This window comes from Oncorhynchus kisutch, linkage group LG10, assembly GCF_002021735.2.
Source record: "Oncorhynchus kisutch isolate 150728-3 linkage group LG10, Okis_V2, whole genome shotgun sequence".
NCBI lineage: Eukaryota > Metazoa > Chordata > Actinopteri > Salmoniformes > Salmonidae > Oncorhynchus > Oncorhynchus kisutch.
In genome coordinates, this window is record NC_034183.2 from 38,543,695 (window position 1) to 38,564,446 (window position 20,752).

At 40.7% G+C, this 20,752-nt stretch overlaps 1 protein-coding gene across 1 annotated transcript in view; it reads right to left on the minus strand.

Moving 5' to 3' along the window:
- Positions 1-19,454, minus strand: part of LOC109897213 (collagen alpha-1(XXIV) chain-like) — a 187,836-nt gene extending 168,382 nt beyond the window's left edge. The window contains exon 1 of the mRNA XM_020491764.2: positions 18,945-19,454. Coding sequence (XP_020347353.2) covers positions 18,945-19,000 — 56 coding nt within the window. The 5' untranslated portion in view covers positions 19,001-19,454. The remainder of the gene's footprint in view (positions 1-18,944) is intronic.
- Between the last annotated feature and the right edge of the window lie 1,298 nt (positions 19,455-20,752).

A 20,752-nucleotide genomic window follows, 5' to 3' on the forward strand; every position in this document is an offset into this window, starting at 1 on the left:
AAGGACAACAACCACCTGAGCCACTGCCTGTTCACCCCGCTATCATCCGGAAGGCAAGGTCAGTACAGGCGCATCAAAGCTGGGACTGTGAGACTGAAGAACAGCTTCTATCTCAAGGCCATCAGACTGTTAAATGATGTTAAATAGCCATCACTAGCACCTAAGAGGCTGCTGCCCTATATACATAGACTTGGACATAGACACACTTTAATAATGGAACACTAGTCGCTTTAATAATATTTACATATTTTGCATTACTCATCTCATAAGTATATACTGTATTCTATCCTACTCGCGCAAATGCTCGCCTAAATATTTGCATATTCTTAATTCCTTTACTTTGATTTGTGTATATTGTTGTGAAATTGTTAGATATTACTGTTAGATATTACTGCACAGCTAGAGCTAGAAACACAAGCATTTCACTACACCCATAATAACATCTGCTAAACACATGTGCTGGTATTTGATTTGAACACCTTGCCGTGCAGTCCCAACTTCAGTCAGCTGTTCATTCCACAAATAAATTCAAAATAAATGTTAAAAATCTAAATGTTAAAAATCTAAACAGTTATGACGGTTATTTTATTTTCCTGTCGGACTTCCTCCATAACCATCGCTTACATGGTTATACAGTAATTGTGCCACGCCTATTTGGATCCTTACAAATCACGATCTTACTGTAGAAAAACAACACAAAGCAAATCGCCAAAAGCCTGCAGACAAATCACAAAAGCACAGACAAAGGTAGACTGTCAGTTTGATAGTTTCATTGTCTAAAGTGTCTATTGTTAACACATAATAACAAATCAAGACTAAACCATGTAAACCAAGCCTGGCTACATAGACTCATTGCTCCGGGCCAAACGCCACACCCCACCCACAAATGTTGGTTTATTCTCTGCAATGAGTCTGGATTTGACTCCCACCCCGACCGTTCTAGAATGCGAACACATTCAGGTCGTCTGATTGGTCCCAGAAACCGATAGGTTGGCCCAGAACCAGAACGAACACACGTGGGTAAAGCAACGTTTAGAAAATGTGTCATTGCCTTTGATACTTTTATTGTTTATAGACGATCCAATCACTGCTTACATGGTTTTGTACAATGCCTCTTGTTACCACGAACGATTCAGACAGAAGTATATAGTGATCGATAGAGCAGCGGAAAAATTAAGTGGGAGTCATCAGGCAAATGTGAGCCAGCAAAACAACTGCACATTTTTCAGTAAATGTTCTATTGACCTTTGACCTGGAAGCATTTTATGGACCTGTGGCCTGAGATGCCATCCTCTAGTCTTCTGGACATGACTGGCAGCTACAGTGCATTCGGAAAGTATTCCGACCCTTTTGACTTTTTCCACATTTTGTTACATTACAGCCTTATTCTAAAATTGAGTAAATTGCTTATCAATCTAAACACAATACCCCATAAAAACAAAGCAAAAACTGTTTAGACATTTTTGCAAATGTATTAAAAATAAATTGCACTGTATAACATATGTATCTGTGCTCAGTAGGGAAAGAGGTGAATGGGTTTAATGCTGGGACTTGACCCCGTGCTATAGACTATAAAGCCTTGTTGAGTACCAAAGTGGATGGTACTTTATGTCAAACTGAAAACATACAACATAGGGAAACAGCCAGCCATAAGACCAGTCAGTGTATAGGCAACACTCGAGAAAAATAGTAAATCCCTTCTTTCGTTGTCCTTTATTATCTAGCATTATGCTAAAAAGGAAGAAAATCCTCTGAATGATACAGTTGAAGTTTGAAGTTTACATACGCTTAGGTTGGAGTCATTCAAACTTGATTTTCAGCCACTCCACTAATGTCTTGTTAATTAACAAACTATAGTTTTAGCAAGTCGGTTAGGACATCTACTTTGTGCATGACACAAGTAATTTTTCCAACAATTGTTTACAGACAGATTATTTCACTTATAATTCACTGGATCACAATTCCAGTGGGTCAGAAGTTTAAAAACACGTTGACTGTGCCTTTAAAAAATGATGTAATGGCTTTAGAAGCTTCTGATAGGCTAATTGACATAATTTGAGTCAATTGGAGGTGTACCTGTGGATGTATTTCAAGGCCTACCTTCTAACTCAGTACCTCAGAAAAAAATGGAAGACCTCCACAAGTCTGGTTCATCCTTGGGCGCAATTTCCAAACGCCTGAAGGTACCACATTCATCTGTACAAACAATAGTACGCAAGTATAAACAACATGGGACCAAGCAGCCATCATACCGCTCAGGAAGGAGTTGCATTCTGTCTCCTAGAGATGAACGTACTTTGGAGTGAAAAGTGCAAATCAATCCCAGAACAACAGCAAAGGACCCTGTGAAGATGCTGGAGGAAACCGGTACAAAAGTGTCTATATCCACAGTAAAACGAGTCCTATATCGACATAACCCGAAAGGCCACTCAGCAAGGAAGAAACCACTGCTCCAAAACCGACAAAAAAAATCCAGACTATGGTTTGCAACTGCACATGGGGACAAAGATCATCGTTTTTGGAGAAATGTCCTCTGGTCTGATGAAACAAAAATAGAACTGTTTCTCCATAATGACCATCGTTATGTTTGGAGGAAAAAGGGGGAGGCTTGCAAGCCGAAGAACACCATCCCAACCGTGAAGCACGGGGGTGGCAGCATCATGTTGTGTGGGTGCTTTTCTGCAGGAGGGACTGGTGCACTTCACAAAATAGATGGCATCATGAGGGAGGTAAATGATGTGGATATATTGAAGCAACATCTCAAGACTTCAGCCAGGAAGTTAAAGCTTGGTCGCAAATGGGTCTTCCAAATGGACAATGACCCCAAGCATACTTCCAAAGTTGTGGCAAAATGGCTTAAGAACAACAAAGTCAAGGTATTGGAGTGACCATCACAAAGTCCTGACTTCAATCCTATAGAAAATTTGTGGGCAGAACTGAAAAAGTGTGTGCGAGCAAGAAGGCCTACAAACCTGACTCAGTGACACCTGCTCTGTCAGGGGGAATGGGACAAAATTCACCCAACTTATTGTGGGATGCTTGTGGAAGGCTACTTGAAACGTTTGACCCAAGTTAAACAATTTAAAGGCAATGCTACCAAATACTAATTGAGTGTATGTAAACTTCTGACCCACTGGGAATGTGATGAAAATAAAAGCTGAAATAAATCATTCTCTCTACTATAATTCTGACATTTCACATTCTTAAAATAAAGTGGTGATCCTAACTGACCTAAGACAGGGAATTTGTACTTGGATTAAATGTCAGGAATTGTGAAAAACTGAGTTTAAATGTATTTGGCTAAGGTGTATGTAAACATCCTACTTCAATTGTATATATATTACAGCATTACCAATTTTATTTATATAGATTGTAAACAGAATTGGCCTAAGTATCGAACCTTGGGGCACCCCTTTATGCAACTCAAGGAACTCAGATTTGACTTCCATCTACCTTGATGGCCTGATTTCTGTCATTGAGATAATTATGAAACCATCGGCAAGTATCAGTACCCAACCCTATCGGGGACAGCTTATTCAACAGAATAACATGGTCTACAGTAACAAAAGCTTTTGACTAGTCTACAAACATGGCAGCACAATTCTTTCTATAATTTAAGGCATTTGAAATATAATTTATAACAAGCATGGTAGCCATAGTGGTACTATGTTTAGATCTGAATCTGGATTGATTAACATTAAGAATACTATTTACAGATATAAAATAACGTAGCTGTTTGTTGACCAATGATTCAAGGATATTTACAAGACAATGGAGGCTGGAAATTGGTTGATAATTATTGAGGTCACTACTATCCCTGCCCTTATTGAGTTGCAGCACAAAAGCTGCTCTTTTTTTCCTGATACTAAAGTTAAATAGAGTTACTGAGCTAGCATTGAGGGGCGCTGCAAGCAAAGACGGGTCCAAATTGTCACCCCCCAATGACTTCTTGGTGTAAATAGCTGATAAAGGCAGCAATAACTTCTGTTTCTGTGAGTTTCCAAAAATATGAACCCTGACTACCATTTCCAAAGTCATCGAGGCAACTGGCAAATGTGGGAAGAACAGTAGGACCACGATTTATTTCAAATTTGAAACCAGCTGAGATAAAATGCTGATTGAAGGCATCACAAATATAAACTTCTCCAGTAATGATGTCGGAGTCTAAAATACTTGCTTAGATCCCGCTTTACTGAATTAACAGTTTTCCAGAATTTAGAAGGGATCACTAACTGTGTCTGTCATAGCGCTAACATGCTGACCAGACCAGACACGTCGCGTGCGTCGCAAAATACATTTAGAAATCCATGTTATTCAATTATTGCACCCACACTGCTCACGAGCGCCAACGAGCGTCTGCAATGCCAAGAGCAAAAATAGAAGTCATTCCTATTTGTGACGCAGACGCGCTGCAAGTCCTGTCTCTCCCATCTCCTCATTGGTTTATAGAAGCAGGTACCCACGTGCCATCTCCTCATTGGTTATACCCACGCGGTTGATTGAAAGACGAACATTGTTGCCTGTTGTCGAGGTAATACAATGAAAGTTTAGATGCGATCACCATATGAGTTCAATGATGAAAAGGCCTGGAAGGAGGAGAGATGACTAGAAACGATTCGGATGGCCGTTTTATGTGTGGATTAATTGTCGGAGTAGCGGTCCTTGTGCATTTCAGGTAAAATAACAACTCAATGTTTATATCCCAGGACAAATTAGCTAATATGTTTCCACCTCCATGTTTGACGGGTGGGGATGGTGTTCTTGGGCTCATAGGCAGCATTCCTCCTCCTCCAAACACGGCGAGTTGAGTTGATGCCAAAGAGCTCCATTTTGGTCTCATCTGACCACAACACTTTCACCCAGTTGTCCTGAGCTGACAAGGTAAAGATTCTGCCCCTGAACAAAGCAGTTAACCCACTGTTCCTAGGCCATCATTGAAAATAAGAATTTGTGCTTAACTGACTTGAGGGCAAAAGGGGGTGCAACTCAATATTAGGAATGTGTTAGGATAGACATTAGCTGACCATACAGTAGATTCCTTTGAGGAAGGCTGATTACCAAAGAGGAGCTATGGATGAATGAAGTGCATGAAGTGCATGAAATGACCCAAGGTGTAACTTCATTATTCTCACAAACTCTCAGACTTCACTTCAACCATCACAGACACAGTGTAGTGGTCATCTACTATGGCAGGGTAATCACCTCAGGTAAGACATGGATGCTATAGCAAGGGCAATACAAAAACTGGTTATAGTGAACAAAAATATAAGCGCAACATGTAAAGTGTTGGTACCATGTTTCGTGAGCTGAAATAAAAGAGCTCAGGCATTTTCCATAAGCACAAAAAGCTTATTTCTCTCCAATTGTGTGCACCAATTTGTTTTCATCCCTGTTAGTGAGCATTTCTCCTTTGCCAAGATAATCCATCCACCTGACCAGGTGTGGCATATCAAGAAGCTGATTAAACAGCATGACCATTGCACAGGTGTACCTTGTGCTGGGGGACAAAAGGTTACTCTAAAATGTGCAGTTTTGGCACACAACGCCACAGATGTCTCAAGTTTTGAGGGAGTGTGCAATTTGCATGCTGACGGCAGGAATGTCACCCAGAGCTGTTGCCAGAGAATGTAATGTTAATTTCTCTACCATAAGCCACCTCCAATGTTGTTTTATAGAATTTGGCAATATGTCCAATCGGCCTCACAACCGCAGACCATGTGTAACCACGCCAGCCCAGGACCTCCACATCTGTCTTCTTCACCTGCAGGATCATCCGAGACCAGCCACCTGGACAGCTGATGAAACTGAGGAGTATTTCTGTCTGTAATAAAGCCCATTTGTGGGGAAAAACTAATTCTGATTGGCAGGCATTGCTCCGCAGTAGGTGGCCCCGGCTCCCAAGTGGGTGGGCCTATGCCCTCCCAGGCACGCCCATGGCTGCGCCCCTGCCCAGTCATGTTTAATCCCTAGAGTAGGACCTAATTGAATTATTTTAATTGACCGGTTTCCTTATATGAACTGTAACTCAGTAAAATCGTTGAAATTGTTGCATGTTGCATTTATTTTTGTTGCATTTTGCAATGTATACTGTTTACAATAACTTTGTGTCATTTCTTTTTAAATGACAGTATGCAAAATTATTCTGATTTCAATTACTGTTAATATATATATATATATATATATATATATATATATATATATATATATTATTTCATACTGTGACCTCAGCCTTATCTAGGATTTTGATTTAAAACCTCTTGGTCGCTAGCAACCTGAAATGTCCTGCCACATATCCTGCTACAACACCAGGTCTGAGAGCATATGGAGATATGTGTTATGAACACGATGGGAGACAAAGAGCTGGTTTCAAGGGCAGAGGTGTTCATTTGTAAAGGACTGCAGGAGGAGGCAGGTAGCTGGCAGGCAGAAGGTCATACACCAACAAGGGAAAAGTAGTGGCAGGGAAAAGGCTAGTAACGTCATCCGGGAGATCAGGCAATAGGTTGATAACAGGATATCCGATAGGCTAAAGTACAGGCAGGTAATAGTCAAAAACTATCATACACGGGAGGATTAAATTACGAATATAAAAACAACAAAACAAACAATACCTCACAATGATGGGGTGCGAAGAACAGAACTAAATAGTGTGTGATAATGACATACAGGTGTGTGAACAGGTGATCAGAATTCTGGTGATTGGGATCTGGAGAGTGAGCTGCATTCAGGGGATCTATGTGTTTGAGAGTGTGAGCTGGGGAGTGGGCTGGAAAGTGAGCCGCGTTCAGGGGATCTACGTGTTTGACAGTGTGAGTTGGAGGCAGACATAACAATATGGATTTAGACTTATTGACAGGAATACATTCCTGCATTTAGCTAAAAGCTGCCCAGAATCAAGTAAATAATTGTCCAATTATCACCACCAACATTACGTCAATGTAAAACTAGCAGTGCTCACTTGACAGAGTATACACATGCTTCAGGGATTTGGATTTGCAGCCTCTTGGTTGAGTGCATCAGTGTATCTGCAGCGCCACCAGGTTTGCTTGGAACAGGTTTTAACACACTCTAAAAAAATAAGTGTATGGCTAGGATAGTGTTTTCCCGTGGAGTACAATATAAGGCCCACCCTCACAGGTGGGGGCAATGTACTGGTGGGCCTCATTAGCATATTTGGGGACATGGTCAAATATATGTGTATTTGTGGAAGTGTTGTAGCAGTTTAAGTGTTTGATGGTTATGACGATGCAAGTTGAGCACCTCTTGATGCCGTCTGTTGTGTCAACATTGTTAGAGCATGTGTCATTAATAGGTTGCACTGTAAGAAGTGAATTCTCTGGTAATTTAAGGGCAACTTGTTGCTGTGAATTTGTATTTCCTTAACTGTAAGTTATTGTAAAATTCACACAACTTACAGGCAACTGGCTGCCACTAGCAATGCATGCTAGTAACGTACTATGGCTTCGCTGACTCTTCTGTTGACAAACATTACTTGTTAATTGGCAGCATACTGTAGCCACGGCAGCCTATCAGAATATTGGAGGCGTGGCTTTCAGCAAGCTCTTTTTGGTCTCCAACGAGAGGCAATGTCATCCTAGCAAATATGCTCTGTTGTATTCTGTTCATTAACGCTAATGCTGTGTTTACATGGTATGAGGTAGATGGTAGACGGTAAACCGGATGTCATTGTTTTCAATGAGTGCAAAACGGTGAATGTCATCACCCCACATTAGACGGAACTTGCTGACAGAGTTCAAATATTTAAACTATCTGCCGTAGTGTTGTTTTCTACTGGATGTTGAGTTGCACCGTTTGTTTACTGAAATCACCATAGCAATGCATACCACAGTGCTGGGTTGTTGTTGGCGTCACCATCTTTCTTGCTTTCTTGTCCCGCTATGCCGACTGATGGTATGATGGTTTTTGTATCCCTCATCTAAAATCAGCATACACTTGTACACTGTCAGTTCTCCAGCCTTGTTAAAGGCTGACATAAGCACATGTGATACCAAAGAGACATAATATTTAGGGTAGCCTAGTGGTTAGAGTGTTGGACTAGTAACCGGAAGGTTGCAAGTTCAAATCCCTTAGCTGACAAGGTACAAATCTGTCGTTCTGCCCCTGAACAGGCAGTTAACCCACTGTTCCTAGGCCGTCATTGAAAATAAGAATTTGTTCTTAACTGACTTGCCTAGTTAAATAAAGGTACAATTTAAATAAATGTATAATTTCAGTCTCTCGATGTGCAAAACTGATAGACATACCCCAAGCGACTTACAGCTGTAATCGCAGCAAAAGGTGGCGCTACAAAGTATTAACTTAAGGGGGCTGAATAATTTTGCACTCTCAATTTTTCAGTTTTTGATTTGTTAAAAAAGTTTGAAATATCCAATAAATGTCTTCATGATTGTGTCCCACTTGTTGTTGATTCTTCACAAAAAAATACAGTTTTATATCTTTATGTTTGAAGCCTGAAATGTGGCAAAAGGTCGCAAAGTTCAAGGGGGCCAAATACTTTCACAAGGCACTGTAACTACAGTATTTGCTGTGGTAACCAAACAGAAGTACTAGGTTATCAAACCAGCTTGCCATTATGAAAATCAAATTCAATAATGTTTTCAATTAGACTTTTGCTTTCAAAAGCAGCACAAACATAGAACATGTAAGGATGAACTATAGCCATTGAATTCTACCGTACAAATATACCATGCTTTATAGGGAAAGAGTTAATGCTTTAGAATGCCCTACAAGTCAATCAGAAAGTCTTCAACAATGCCATGGCATAAAATAGATTGTCTGCACATGTACCCTAAAAGGCACTGACCAGTACCATGTGAATTCCTGTGTACCTCTAAAGGTACCTTATGTGTACCTTTTAACTTTTTGTAAACCAGGGCACAACATACATACTCTTATTTTTGAGTGTGTGGATATGTTCTTGGGAGAAAATAAGTATATGTTGGCACTACTCGGATATTAATTAATGCACTCCAGACCAAAAACTCAGAGACAGGATTGTGTTGAGGTACAGAAAAATTGCTGCAGCATTGAAAGTCCCCAAGAACATAGTGGCCTCTATCATTATTAATTGGAAGAAATGTGGAACGACCAAGACTCTTCCTAGAGCTGGCCGCCCGGCCAAACTGAGCAATCAGGGGAGAAAGGACTTGGTCAGGGAGATGATCAAGAACCCAATGGTCACACTGACAGAGCTCCAGACTTCCTCTGTGGAGATGTGAGAACCTTCCAGAAGGCTAACCATCTTTGGAGCACTCACCAATCAGGCCTTTATGGTAGAGTGGTCAGACGGAAGCCACTCCTCATTAAAAGGCACATGGCAGCCCGCTTGGAGTTTGCCAATATGCACCTAAAGGACTCTAACCATGAGAAACAAGATTCTCTGGTCTGATGAAACCAAGACTGAACTCTTTGACCTGAATGCCAAGCGTCACGTCTGGAGGAAACCCGGCACCGCTCATCACCTGGCCAATTCCATCCCTACTAGAGGTCGACCGATTATTGGAGGACCAAAAAAAAGCCGATACCGATTAATCGGCCGATTTCTATATAAAAAATATTTTACAAATAAAAAATGGTTCATGTAATAATGACAATTACAACAATACTGAATGAACACTTATTTTAACTTAATATAATACATCAATAAAATCAATTTAGCCTAAAAAAATTATGAAACATGTTCAATTTGGTTTAAATAATGCAAAAACAAAGTGTTGGAGAAGAAAGGGCAATATGTGCCATGTAAGAAAGCTAACGTTTAAGTTCCTTGCTCAGAACATGAGAACATATGAAAGCTGGTGGATCCTTTTAACATGAGTCTTCAATATTCCCAGGTAAGAAGTTTTAAGTTTTAGATATTATAGGAATTATAGGACTATTTCTCTCTATACGATTTGTATTTCTGAGCCCTCTTCTGAGCCCTCTCCTGTACTCCCTGTTCACCCACTACTGCGTGGCCACGCACGCCTCCAACTCAATCATCAAGTTTGCAGACGACACAACAGTGGTAGGCTTGATTACCAACAACGACAAGACGGCCTACAGGGAGGAGGTGAGGGCCCTCGGAGTGTGGTGTCAGGAAAATTACCTCACACTCAACGTCAACAAAACTGAGGAGATGATTGTGGACTTCAGGAAACAGCAGAGGGAACACCCCCCTATCCACACCGATGGGACAGTAGTGGAGAGGGTAGTAAGTTTTAAGTTCCTCGGCATACACATCACAGACAAACTGAATTGGTCCACCCACACAGACAGCATCGTGAAGAAGGCGCAGCAGCGCCTCTTCAACCTCAGGAGGCTGAAGAAATTCGGCTTGTCACCAAAAGCACTCACAAACTTTTACAGATGCACAATCGAGAGCATCCTGTCGGGCTGTATCACCGCCTGGTACGGCAACTGCTCCGCCCACAACCGTAAGGCTCTCCAGAGGGTAGTGAGGTCTGCACAACGTATCACCGGGGGCAAACTACCTGCCCTCCAGGACACCTACACCACCCGATGTCACAGGAAGGCCATAAAGATCATCAAGGACAACAACCACCCAAGCCACTGCCTGTTCACCCCGCTATCATCCAGAAGGCGAGGTGAGTACAGGTGCATCAAAGCTGGGACCGAGAGACTGAAAAACAGCTTCTATCTCAAGGCCATCAGACTGTTAAACAGCCACGACTAACATTGAGTGGCTGCTGCCAACACACTGACTCAACTCCAACCACTTTAATAATGGGAATTGATGTAAAATATATCACTATCCACTTTAAACAATGCTACTTAATATAATGTTTACTGTACTCTATATATAATATAATGTTTACTGTACTCTATCATCTACTGCATCTTTATGTAATACATGTATCACTAGCCACTTTAAACTATGCCACTTTGTTTACATACTTATCTCATATGTATATACTGTACTCGATACCATCTACTGCATCTTGCCTATGCCGCTCTGTACCATCACTCATTCATATATCTTTATGTACATATTCTTTATCCCTTTACACTTGTGTGTATAAGGTAGTAGTTTTGGAATTGTTAGGTTAGATTACTCGTTGGTTATTACTGCAATGTCGGAACTAGAAGCACAAGCATTTCGCTACACTCGCATTAACATCTGCTAACCATGTGTATGTGACAAATATATTTGATTTGATTTCATATACCTTTGACTATTGGATGTTCTTATAGGCACTTTAGTATTGCCAGTGTAATAGTATAGCTTCCGTCCCTCTCCTCGCTCCTACCTGGGCTCGAACCAGGAACACATTGACAACAGCCACCCTCGAAGCAGCGTTACCCATGCAGAGCAAGGGGAACTACTCCTCCAAGTCTCAGAGCGAGTGACGTTTGAAACGCTATTAGCGCGCACCCCGCTAACTAGCTAGCCATTTCACATCGGTTATACCAGCCTAATCTCGGGAGTTGATAGGCTTGAAGTCATGAACATCGCAATGCTTGGAGCATTGCGAAGAGCTGCTGGCAAAACGCACGAAAGTGCTGTTTGAATGAATGCTTACGAGCCTGCTGGTGCATACCATCGCTCAGTCAGACTGCTCTATCAAATCATAGACACAGAAATACGAGCCTTAGGTCATTAATATGGTCGAATCCGGAAACTATCATCTCGAAAACAAAACGTTTATTCTTTCAGTGAAATACCGAACCGTTCCGTATTTTATCTAACGGGTGGCATCCATAAGTCTAAATATTCCTGTTACATTGCACAACCTTCAATGTTATGTCATTATTACGAAGAATTCTGGCAAATTAGATCGCAATGAGCCAGTCGGCCCAAACTGTTGCATATACCCTGACTCTGCGTGCAATGAAAGCAAGAGAAGTGACACAATTTCACCTGGTTAATATTGCCTGCTAACCTGGATTTCTTTTAGCTAAATATGCAGGTTTAAAAATATATACTTCTGTGTATTGATTTTAAGAAAGGCATTGATGTTTATGGTTAGGTACACGTTGGAGCAACGACAGTCCTTTTTCGCGAATGCGCACCACATCGAATAAATGCAAAGCAGGACACGCTAAATAAACTAGTAATATTATCAACCATGTGTAGTTATAACTAGTGATTATGATTGATTAATTTATTGTTTTTTATAAGATAAGTTTAATGCTAGTTAGCAACTTACCTTGGCTTCTTACTGCATTCGCGTAACAGGCAGAATCCTCGTGAGGCAGGTGGTTAGGGCGTTGGACTAGTTAACTGTAAGGTTGCAAGATTGAATCCCTGAGCTGACAAGGTAAAAATCTGTCGTTCTGCCCCTGAACAAGGCAGTTAACCCACCGTTCCTAGGCAGTCATTGAAAATAAGAATGTGTTCTTAACTGACTTGCCTAGTTAAATAAAGGTGTGTAAAATGTAAAGTAAAATACTTTTTTTTTTTATCGGCAAAAAAGGCGTCCAAAAATACCGATTTCCAATTTGTTATGAAAACTTGAAATCGGCCATTCCGATTAATCGGTCGACCTCTAATACCTACGGTGAAGCATGGTGGTGGCAGCATCATGCTGTGGGGATGTTTTCAGCGGCAGGGAGACTAGTCAAGATCGAGGGAAAGATGAACAGAGCAAAGTAGAGAGAGATCCTTGATGAAAACCTGCTCCAGAGCACTCAGGACCGCAGACTGCGGCAAAGGTTCTCCTTCCAACAGGACAACGACCCTAAGCACACAGCCAAAGCAATGCAGGAGTGGCTTCGGGAAAAGTCTCTGAAAGTCTTTGAGTAGCCCAGCCAGAGCCTGGAATTGAACCTGATTCAACATCTCTGGAGAAACCTGAAAATATCTGTGCAGCGATGCGCCCCATCCAACCTGACAGAGCTTGAGAAGCTCTGCACAGAAGAATGTGAAAACCTTCCCAAATACAGGTGTGCCAAGCTTGTAGTGCCATACTCAAGAAGACTAGATTCTGTAATCACTGCCAAAGGTGCTTCAACAAAGTATTGAGTATAGGGACTGAATGTAAATGTAAGATTTCTAAAAACCTGTGTTTGCTTTGTCATTATGGGGTGTAGATTGTGTGTAGATTGATCTTTTTTTTAAAGGTGGTAACGTAACAAATTGTGGAAAAAGTCAAAGGGTCTGAATACTTTCCGAATGCACTGTATGTAGCATTTGCATACACATTCATCACCTATAATACATCTCTGCACTTAGCAAAAGAGTGTGCCACCTGCACTGCTATTTTAAGTATCCATTCATCTGACTATTCTCTCATTATTGATTTTAATATACTTATTTCAGCAATTTTAGGTTTTCCTGTGTAGTTGTCTAATGTCGGTGGGCCATATTATTCTGTTTCCATGTTACTCCTGAATAGCTATGATGAATATAATCGTTTTTCTTGAGTTTATTTTTCACAAAGCTGAGTTTCACTTTGAAGTCCAAAGTGTAAGGATCCAGCTGAAATAATGTATTAACAGAGGCAAGGTGGTGAAAGATCGGAACGCTGTGAACCAAGAGGTTGTGCGTTCAAACTCCAGGTGAGGACACGTTGAAATAAAACATACTAAACATACGCAATGTTGAAAACACTATTTTTGTTTCCGTGTAGTGTTCCAGAGCCACATACTTCACGTGAGCATCTGCCTCTGATTTCAAAGGGTACATGTTCAAGTCCACTGACCGAAAGTTGTTTTCTCGATTTTTGTTTTAAGCTTATCCCAAACCTTAACCTTTCTGAGTTAATGCCTTAACCTTAAACGCGTTTACAACAACTTCGAAATTGGACTAAAGAGAAACATGGATGAATGTCTAATTCTGACGTGAGACTGTGAGAGCTAGTTAGAAATGTCATGTGAAGTGTTTCAAAAACACATTTTCACATGCAATTTTCCACATGTAAAACCATCTGTTTATTCCATAACGGACCTAACTGTAAGTGTATATTTTGTATTTGGGCAATTCCACAGTAATAGAGTGAGCGATAAAGTGATGCTGAGACTTCGATTTTATCTTAAAATGGATGTCAAACAAAAACCAATAATTGCAAAGTTAAACAAACCACACAACTCTATGCATACGGTCTACTTTTAACAATTTTCACTGAAATCTTTACAAAAACACATTTACTTGAAGAACAGTGCAGATGCAAAGTTTGGTAACAGAATTTCAGCACACACAGCACAAACTGTCGTTCAATTACCAAACGTTGCATCATCTACACTGTTCTTCAAGAAAATGTGTTTGAGACATTTTTGGGGATGATAATTAAGTTGAGTGTTCAAGGTTTCCAATACTTCCAATCCCAATCAAGGATAAATTGTTTCTAGATAGAGAATCTCACTCTTGACCAAATCACCTCAGCTAATCAAAAAGGGTGTGGAGTCATAAGAAAGGCTAGTGACATCCCAAAAGCACAAAAAAAACTAGGGACGCAAAATATATCGGCGAGCATATCGGAATCGGCCAATATTAGCTAGAAGTGGCAACATTGGCCCGATGTCTAGTTTAACGCTGATGTGCAAAACCGATGTCAAAGCTGACGTGCATACATATTTAACATAAGTAGATAATGTAATGACGCCATGAAAAATACAGCGCTACACAGAACAAAAGCGGAAAAATACTAAGCGCACACTTCCATCAACTAAACAAGTTAAAGTTGAGCAGTCATTTGAAAGAGTAAGAACATTTCAGCGAGACAACTCAAAAGCGAAATCCAATAACGCCAAGATAATGGAATTCATTACGCTACTTGCTATGGGCGTCACGACTGACATTTGGACCAGCGATGTCAGCCCCATGAGCATGCTCAGTACAGTGCCTTGCGAAAGTATTCGGCCCCCTTGAACTTTGCGACCTTTTGCCACATTTCAGGCTTCAAACATAAAGATATAAAACTGTATTTTTTTGTGAAGAATCAACAACAAGTGGGGCACAATCATGAAGTGGAACGACATTTATTGGATATTTCAAACTTTTTTAACGAATCAAAAACTTAAATTGGGCGTGCAAAATTATTCAGCCCCTTTACTTTCAGTGCAGCAAACTCTCTCCAGAAGTTCAGTGAGGAGCTCTGAATGATCCAATGTTGACCTAAATGACTAATGATGATAAATACAATCCACCCGTGTGTAATCAAGTCTCCGTATAAATGCACCTGCACTGTGATAGTCTCAGAGGTCCGTTAAAAGCGCAGAGAGCATCATGAAGAACAAGGAACACACCAGGCAGGTGTTGTGAAGTTTAAAGCCGGATTTGGATACAAAAAGATTTCCCAAGCTTTAAACATCCCAAGGAGCACTGTGCAAGCGATAATATTGAAATGGAAGGAGTATCAGACCACTGCAAGTCTACCAAGACCTGGCCGTCCCTCTAAACTTTCAGCTCATACAAGGAGAAGACTGATCAGAGATGCAGCCAAGAGGCCCATGATCACTCTGGATGAACTGCAGAGATCTACAGCTGAGGTGGGAGACTCTGTCCATAGGACAACAATCAGTCGTATATTGCACAAATCTGGCCTTTATGGAAGAGTGGCAAGAAGAAAGCCATTTCTTAAAGATATCCATAAAAAGTGTTGTTTAAAGTTTGCCACAAGCCACCTGGGAGACACACCAAACATGTGGAAGAAGGTGCTCTGGTCAGATGAAACCAAAATTGAACTTTTTGGCAACAATGCAAAACGTTATGTTTGGCGTAAAAGCAACACAGCGCATCACCCTGAACACACCATCCCCACTGTCAAACATGGTGGTGGCAGCATCATGGTTTGGGCCTGCTTTTCTTCAGCAGGGACAGGGAAGATGGTTAAAATTGCTGGGAAGATGGAAGGAGCAAAATACAGGACCATTCTGGAAGAAAACCTGATGGTGTCTGCAAAAGACCTCAGACTGGGACGGAGATTTGTCTTCCAACAAGACATCATCCAAAACATAAAGCAAAATCTACAATGGAATTTTTCAAAAATAAACATATCCAGGTGTTAGAATGGCCAAGTCAAAGTCCAGACCTGAATCCAATCGAGAATCTGTGGAAAGAACTGAATACTGCTGTTCACAAATGCTCTCCATCCAACCTCACTGAGCTCGAGCTGTTTTGCAAGGAGGAATGGGAAAAAATTTCAGTCTCTCGATGTGCATAACTGATAGAGACATACCCAAAGCGACTTACAGCTGTAATCGCAGCAAAAGGTGGCGCTACAAAGTATTAACTTAAGGGGGCTGAATAATTTTGCACGCCCAATTTTTCAGTTTTTGATTTGTTAAAAAAGTTGGAAATATCCAATAAATGTCGTTCCACTTCATGATTGTGTCCCACTTGTTGTTGATTCTTCACAAAAAAATACAGTTTTATATCTTTATGTTTGAAGCCTGAAATGTGGCAAAAGGTCGCAAAGTTCAAGGGGGCCGAATACTTTCGCAAGGCACTGTATGATGGCACAGTGGGTCGACGAGGATTTCGTACTGAGGAAAGCCGTATTGCATGCTCAAGAATGTGCTGGTTCTCATACCGCTGCTGCCATTTCAATGGCATTTGAGAACATGTTTGAAACATGAACATACTCCTAGCGCCATTCAAACAACTGACTTGAGAAATAAGTTCATCAACTGCGTCTGCAGCAGACGTGATACCCTCTGTCATGGCATTGAAACGCCTGCTCAACAAAATTGCCGACACAGACCATGGGGTTAACTTAAAAATGTACTTGAGGATGTAAACAAGCGATTCGGTGGTATTCTCTCTGAGCCTCTTTATTGTGTCCCCACCATGCTCGATGCTAGGTACAAGGACCGCCACTCCGATGCAGACAAAAAACAGGGTTTAGGTGAAATGTTACATACACAGCTGGACAAGATGGAAATGGACACAGTGACAGTGCGCAACGAGGAAGAGAGGCCACGGACAGACAGAGCTGAAACCTCACTGCTGAATGTAAGATGAAATCCTGGTTGAGAATGAAAGGACTGAAAAAAATGAACAATGAAACAGCAAGTTAAAGAAATAGGTTTTAAATATGGGGACATAACTAAATTCCAACAAAATAACTTTGTGGTGTGTGTGTGTGTGACCTTTATTTACCTAGGCAAGTCAGTAAAGATGACTGCCTACCCCGGCCAATTGTGCGCCTCCCCATGGGACAACCAATCACGGCTGTATGTGATACTGCCTGGATTCGAACCAGGGACTGTAGTGATGCCTCTTTCACTGAAATGCAGTGCCTTAGACGTGTGTGTGTGTGTGTGTGTGTGTGTGTGTACATGTTTTACTATTATTGTGGGGACCTGAAGTCACCACAAGAATAGTAAACAAACAAAAATGTGACTTACTGGGGACCTTTTGTTAGTCCCCACGAGGTCAAATGCTGTTTCTAGGGGGTTTAGGGTTAAGTTTAGAATTAGAATTACGTTAAGGGTTAGGAGCTAGGCTTAGGGTTAAGGTTAAGGTTTCTGGGTTAAGGTTAGGGTAAGAGTACAGTTTAGGGTTAAGGTTAGGGAAAAAGTATGGTTTAGGTTAAGGTTAGGGAAAGAGTACGGGTTAGGTTTAAGGTTAGGGTAAGAGTAAGAGTACGGGTTAGGGTTAGGGGTTCGAAAAAAATAGTATTTTGAATGGGACTGAATTGTGTCCTCACAAGGTTAGCTGTACAAGACTGTGTGTGTGTGTGTGTGTGTGTGTGTGTGTGTGTGTGTGTGTGTGTGTGTGTGTGTGTGTGTGTGTGTGTGTGTGTGTGTGTGTGTGTGTGTGTGTGTGTGTATCGTATTTTGGGGGGGCAAGGAAAATATCGGGTATCTCCCAAAAACTAAATAGAAACTAGCAAATCAGGTCTGAAAACGAACAAAAACTTAACTGAATTCAAAATAAAAATCGAACAACAAAGAGAAATAACAAATAGTATAAAACAAAACTATAATTACCTTACTATAAATTACACTTTACTTGTCTCAGGGAGAATAAGAACCATACATACTTTTGTAAAGGCAAATGAACAATACACATACACTCACTGTTTGTAAATGTGTTTTGTATCTGGCTTTACTCTTTTAAATCATATAGCGTTCCATTTTAATTTAAAAAAGACTCATTGGCAACAGACGTCTTGCCAACGTTACTTCCTCTGTCCTGCATGCTCTGTGGTCTTCCAAGAGCATGTGAATTTCTACACCACTCCACAGTCCTAGACAAATGATACAGCACTACAAAAACAGCATGTCTATATGTAAATATGAACATAATAAAGCATTATGTCCTTATGTTTGTTTAGCCCATACCAAGGAGGTCAACCTTTTTGTTAAGACCGGTTGTTGAAAAAAGCCTCGGATAATCGCACCATCATTGTTGCGCAAGGCAACTTGGTCTCCAAAGTTTACAAAACTGTTAATAAACTACTTGTAGCCTATGTGACAAAAGACCAACAAACAAAACTACGCTTTGCAATGAGGGAAGGATGAAACTGGGTTGCAGCCAGAACCGGGTTTACAGGATTACCTGGTAGATCAATTGTGCATGCAACATGACTGTTGGAGAGGTCAAAGCCACGACTGCTGGCTGAATGCTAGTTCGCAACAAGATAAACGCTGAATGTATCACCCAATTAATGAATGTAGCCTACGATTCGATTTAACAACCAATTGAGCCGAAACGATTGTTTCACTTTTGTGTCGACCAAGTTACAATCTCTGCTTCACATAAGCCTACTTGCTATTATAGGCTGGTGCTGGTCAGCGCACTCTCTACAGTTTATGGAAAAATGCCAACAAGCTAAATAAACTCAGCTGATTCCTCTCACAGACCTGTCAGAACAGGCAAGTGTAACCTCTGTTTGGTCAAGGATAATTGGTTAACTTGCACTTTTCATACTACATATCCATTTATGTTGCATTACTTATATTTCTATTTGCATTTTACAATCGAATAGTTTTACATTAGGCTATGCATTTTTCCGTGAGGCTCATTTCTTACTCACGTTATTGCTGTGGGAGAAACGTGTCCACTCCTTGTCCGTTGGGCTCCTAAATGCATTTGTATGCATTTGTCCAGGAAGCAGAGTTCTAAGTGAAAACAGAATTTCACGCAAGAGGATACCTGTTCATGAGATAGTCCTTGGTTACATACAACCAAAGGAAGCGTAAATGAACAAAGACTGCCACCTTAGAATTTCTTCATTGTATGTAGTCCAACGAGCAAGCACGGCTTTCCCACTCACTCAAAGTTTCTCCCAACTCCTTTGCTTTGGGGTTCGCGGAGAGTAATTATTATTTCCTCTCCACCTACCAAAGAGGTGCGCACGCTGGTAGTGACTGTAAATGTTAATCAATGTATGAAGAGCAGAGCAGTGCGCCAAATAATTACAATATTAAATGTGGTATTTACAGTGCGCATAAGAGCTTTCCGATTCTGATGTTTTCTATTGAGTGGTTTCCAACTAACAGAGAGAGTAGAGAGCTTCTTATTAACCTCCAGGCTGTCGTTTCTGCATTTGCCTTGACTTGCACTGATACATGAGGAGCCGTCCGTATTCATCCCAAGTAGCAGCTAGTGTTAGATTTCACCAATACTGACTTGTGACATCACAGATCTGATTAATGCCCCGTCCATTTATGTAATTGATGATCAATGTTAGAGCCTAAATGTAACACAAATGCAATTTAAACTCTATGCTCTCACAAAGGCGATAAGCCAACCTTTAATACTAGTATATATTGAAGTGAAGTGGAAGTTGTGATATTACATTGTGACAAGGCTACATTACATTATTATACTTTTTAATACCACACTTTTTCTAAGCTAATAATTGGGTGGCCAGAACATAGGCTAGCAAATATAATAGCTGCCTAAATCATAGATCTACACTATTTTGAACATTCTTTTTTAACACATCTGGTAGTACATAATCAAATCAATGACAATAACATAATGTCGCTCGTAAATTAGTTTTGTAGCCTATGTCTATTTCTCTGTGCGTTGATTAGGGAAAAACAGATAAGCGTACCCTACATTTTATTAGCTCAAAACAATCAGCTTCCTTCCAATGAAAAATGTCGCTCTCAAAAAGTCCCAAAAGAAAGTCGGATAATGAAAACATACGTTTCAGGGAAGAACAGACAGAGAGAGAGAGGCCTATGCGTTCATCTTGCCACATTTTTCGGATGCCAACCCAGTGTCTTGTTTGCAACGAAACGGTCACCATTTGCAAATAATTCAACCTAAGACATATGATTCTAATCATTAGCATACTTTCAAAATGTACCCTTCCACCCCAGAGTCCCGATGCTGGACATTTTTAAGTGGAACTGACAGCATTTTAGCAGCGTGTAATCTTGTTAAAATCCGTTCATATACACCCATAGGAATAATATTTCACTTATTTGTATTTATTTGTACATGTTCTGCTAAGCTAGATATGGTCATTTTCACGTACATATTATATGGTCATATATCACGTTCATGATGATGTAAAGTAAGGTATTTGTGAAAATTACATAGCAATGTAGAGCGGGGAAAAGCCTGTGCGTTTGGACAATGAATAGACACTGCAGTTAATAAAACCATTGTCTTGTCCAGGACCAGAGTCTACTCTGACCGGGGTGCCGTAGCAGAGCAGAGCTACAGTAGGCCTATATGCAAATAAGCCATTTGCTACATGGGCTTGCCATCATTCATTTGAACTGTACTGTATTTACAGCCATTAGAATGCATTCTCCAAAAGCCACAAAATACACATGAATGGATTTCTACACATTTATCACGGGAGTCCTCTTACATTTGGGATCT